Here is a 3,610-nt window from a genome sequence, read left to right on the forward strand (position 1 = left end):
ATGTATTGGTTGTCGTCAGTATAGGCGCTTTCGTTCAGCTAACCTGTTTTGTTTTTTGCAGTGTAGCAATGGTGTTAATTAACTTGCCTATTAGTAACCTGGTTACGACTTTGTAGACCAGCACTATACCGGTCATGGAGGCTAACAAGGGCTGCCCAAAGAACATCTGGATTAAGACATACGGCTTCAAAGTTTTGGTGCACTGTGTTGCATGGAGAATTGTAATTTTTCATATTTTCACTGTATAATAAAAAATAGAATTCTATTAGTGTTTTTATCATGCGCTTATGTGTTACCATGGATAGCTGCTGCCATAAAATTGAGCTCTTTACAACAAACACTCTCAGTAGCTGCATAGACACCAGTAGTTTCCCTTCACTCTCGCGTCCTCGTGTGACGGATTGTTTTCATCTTCATCTAAACTAAGTACTGGTTGACTATTTTCATCCTCTCCCTCGGTTTGCTCTGGTTCAAACGGGAAAGGTCGAACAGAAGCCATTTCCAGTGCGCTGCTAATTGTGAACCCGATGCGGTGCAACCATGTGACGTCACTACCCAGAGTGCATTGAGAAGTAAATAACAAAGGCGGCCTACTGGTAAATCGGTTTTATATAAAATGTAAAAGGAAAACATTTTGCGTATTTTCTACATATTTTGAGTCTGAAGGTGCAGACATTAATTCAAATTTCCCTCCAGAGCCCGTGAACACCTATGAGCTCTGTGTTCAAGATGGCAGGACAACATGGCAACTTCCAACAATCTGTTCCTGTGTATTTTTCATGAATTCATTCTAAGTTTATGAGAATGTTTTCTATTAGCTTGTAAACGTCACTTACATTTCACTGACAGCAGCCCAAACCACTGTGGCTAAAATTACAAGGCAAAGAGCTCTGGAGAGTGTAAAGAAAAGTGAACAAATTAACTGTGAAAAAAATATTTATTCATGATCAAATATCGATTTATCGGCCCTGGATCAGACGGATGGATCAATGAATGGATACCATCTAATTAGTGATCATGTTTGAGGCTGTGACTCCCCATCTCTCTGTAATCATGCATATTATTGGCATGTCTTTTCTATCATTCACAGAGTGAAAATGCTGCACATTTGTTATGCATGGTGATTCTGAGCCTCACGATCAGCCACCATTAACCGTTCCATCAGACTCCCAAAGCGTGGACGGTGTGAGGCTTTATTATTGCTGGATTCTGTTCCATGACCAGAGTGTTTGCAGACTGCAGTGGATTTCATGGAGCTCACAAACGGTGACCTCAAACAATGTGGGGTTCTGTAGTGATTCTGGGGCCTAAGCAAGCCCAGCTGCACCCACCTGCTAATAGCTTTACTGGCCTGGCCCAGTGCTCTGACCTCCTACATTGCAAAAAACCATCCCAAGCATTAGATTGTATATTTGTCTTTACAGTGATATGGTCAAAAAGCCTAATTTCAAATTTCCAAATCTTTGTTTAGAATTTAGGCAGTACAAATTTAAGCGTTCTAAAATCACCCACAATTCCAAAAATATCTTCAATCCTAGAAATCCTCACTGTGATTAACTTATTGTTTCTGCTGACCTTGTTACACCAACAAACTAGTTCCTTCCTTTTTACTGATATTAATGATATCAGTCACTGCAATCACCTATAATTTCTTCTTTTGTTTTCGTCCTTGTTGAAGGAGGAAAACAGCGCGGCACCCAAAATTGCAGCGGCTACACCTGCCACAGCGACGCCTCCAATTGCAGCTGCTGTTTGAACCTATGGAAAAAAACACAATAAAGAGAAAAGCAGTTGTGCTGGTTGTTGGAGGGAAAGCAGTTATTGCATTGTTGTTGATGTTGTATTTCAGTGCTGACTTCCACAAGGCTGCAATAATAGACAGTAAAAACAAAATAAAAAATAATGACCATGTTTACATTCATTAAAAATTGAGCGGCTGCCATGTTGCATTTTCTGATTGAACACCATGAAAAAGACGTTTTTTTAAATGCATCTCAGAGAGCTATTTATGGCAGCGAAGGTGACAAAACGGGTTGACTAAGCAAGCTTTTTTTGGAACTTGCAAATCAGCTAATCTGCCGTTTGATACATAATCAAAATTTATTCAGCACCACATCTGCTTCTAATCATTCATAATAGATTGTGTTACATCTTTGTATCTTTACAATAAATGAGGCGCTTAGATGATAAACACATCCAGCGCAGGTGCAGACAAACACTTTGATAAAATCATTTCTCACTGAAACAGCAATAAAGTGTTACTGTTGCTCTTCACTGTTGGTTTAAGCCATGTTCAGCTTAACACAAGAGAATTCACAACCCATTTGATCTCACAGACTTTTCTTTTAGGTAAAAATCCCTCACCTGTCGGGACTCTGGCTTTCCATAACGTAGCTCTGTGACAAAGTGTTCACAATTCTGAGTAGCGATACAGTAAGGCAGCTCTCGACCGACCATCCTGCAGGCATCCCTCACAATGGCAAGAGGCTCACGAGGACTGTACTCATCATCCAGAAGATTATTGACCTCAAATTCGCTGGAGCCGACAACTTCCCAGATCTTCTGACGCCTCACCTGCGCCTTACCGCTGTCTAGTAACGTCAGCAGCTCACCGAAGAATCCCAACTCACCGCCTGGATGTGCTTTTTTTGGAAGAGGAAAAAGGAGGTCAGAGAGACACTAAAGCAACATCTGTGAATTATGTAGGGCACGTTAACGTGTGTTGGGTTTTGTGCAAGTCAAAAATGTAACACTCACTCGGAGGCAGTAAATGAACAACTTCATTTCCTCCAATGTAGACAGCCCAGTGTTTATATGTCCCCCGAGAGATCTCGATAAGGTCCCCTGGCTTTGGCTCTTTGTCAAACTGAAAATAATGAGAAAAGGCAGCACTCAGTGTAAACAGACAAGTGAGCTAGTAAAAGCTGACTAGAGGAAGAACAAAAATCATAACGAGGTGAAAATATGAGTCGCCTAGTAATTTTCAGATATTGTAATAATGTATAATATATCAAAGTTGTTTGAATCTCTTTGCTGTGGCAAAGAAAAAGGTAAGCATAAATTCTGAATTTTCATATATCTAAAAATAATTAAAATTTGACCAAGTAAAAGCACACAACATACCAATGTAGTCACAAAAATGTGGACTTAAGTAATAGTAAAAGCAAGGAGAGGATCACTCACCAGTGTTGGTGCCATGGCTTCACCTCTACGACTGGTAGCGAATTTACTCTGACTGGTACTGAAACTTATTAGCTTACATTTCAGATGGAGAAGTGCTAATATGCAAAGACAGATTAGATAAGCGCATTGGTAAATACCACATGGAGGCTACATGGCCTAAATTTGCAAATCATTAACTAGAAAAGCCAATGAGACTGTTGCTGTTAAGCAGCTGCCAAGCAGCACGCAGTGCGAGAAAGGGTAAGTTTCATTTCTTGTGAACTGTTCATTGGATTGAGCCTTCTACAATAAACCAAAGTTCATTGTAAAGAAGGTGAAAATCTACAGCAACAAGATAAAACACTCCAACATCAGACAGATACAAGACAAACAACTATTGTAAAGACTTTAAGGTCCGTCTTAGTTCTCAAATTATTTTTACTCATAA

At 39.9% G+C, this 3,610-nt stretch overlaps 1 protein-coding gene across 1 annotated transcript; it reads right to left on the reverse strand.

Annotated features, from left to right (window-relative positions):
* Positions 1-1,610: 1,610 nt before the first annotated feature.
* On the reverse strand, positions 1,611-3,313 carry LOC120740186 (phospholipase A and acyltransferase 3-like). Its single transcript, XM_040042365.1, has 4 exons — positions 3,184-3,313; positions 2,758-2,866; positions 2,365-2,642; positions 1,611-1,758 (listed from the first exon to the last, which is right to left on the reverse strand). The coding sequence occupies exons 1-4, from the start codon at positions 3,196-3,198 to the stop codon at positions 1,639-1,641; spliced, it is 522 nt and encodes a 173-aa protein (XP_039898299.1). The 5' UTR covers positions 3,199-3,313; the 3' UTR covers positions 1,611-1,638.
* Positions 3,314-3,610: the final 297 nt, after the last annotated feature.

Source organism: Simochromis diagramma, unplaced genomic scaffold (assembly GCF_900408965.1).
Source record: "Simochromis diagramma unplaced genomic scaffold, fSimDia1.1 OVJJ01000304.1, whole genome shotgun sequence".
NCBI classification, from domain to species: Eukaryota; Metazoa; Chordata; class Actinopteri; order Cichliformes; family Cichlidae; genus Simochromis; species Simochromis diagramma.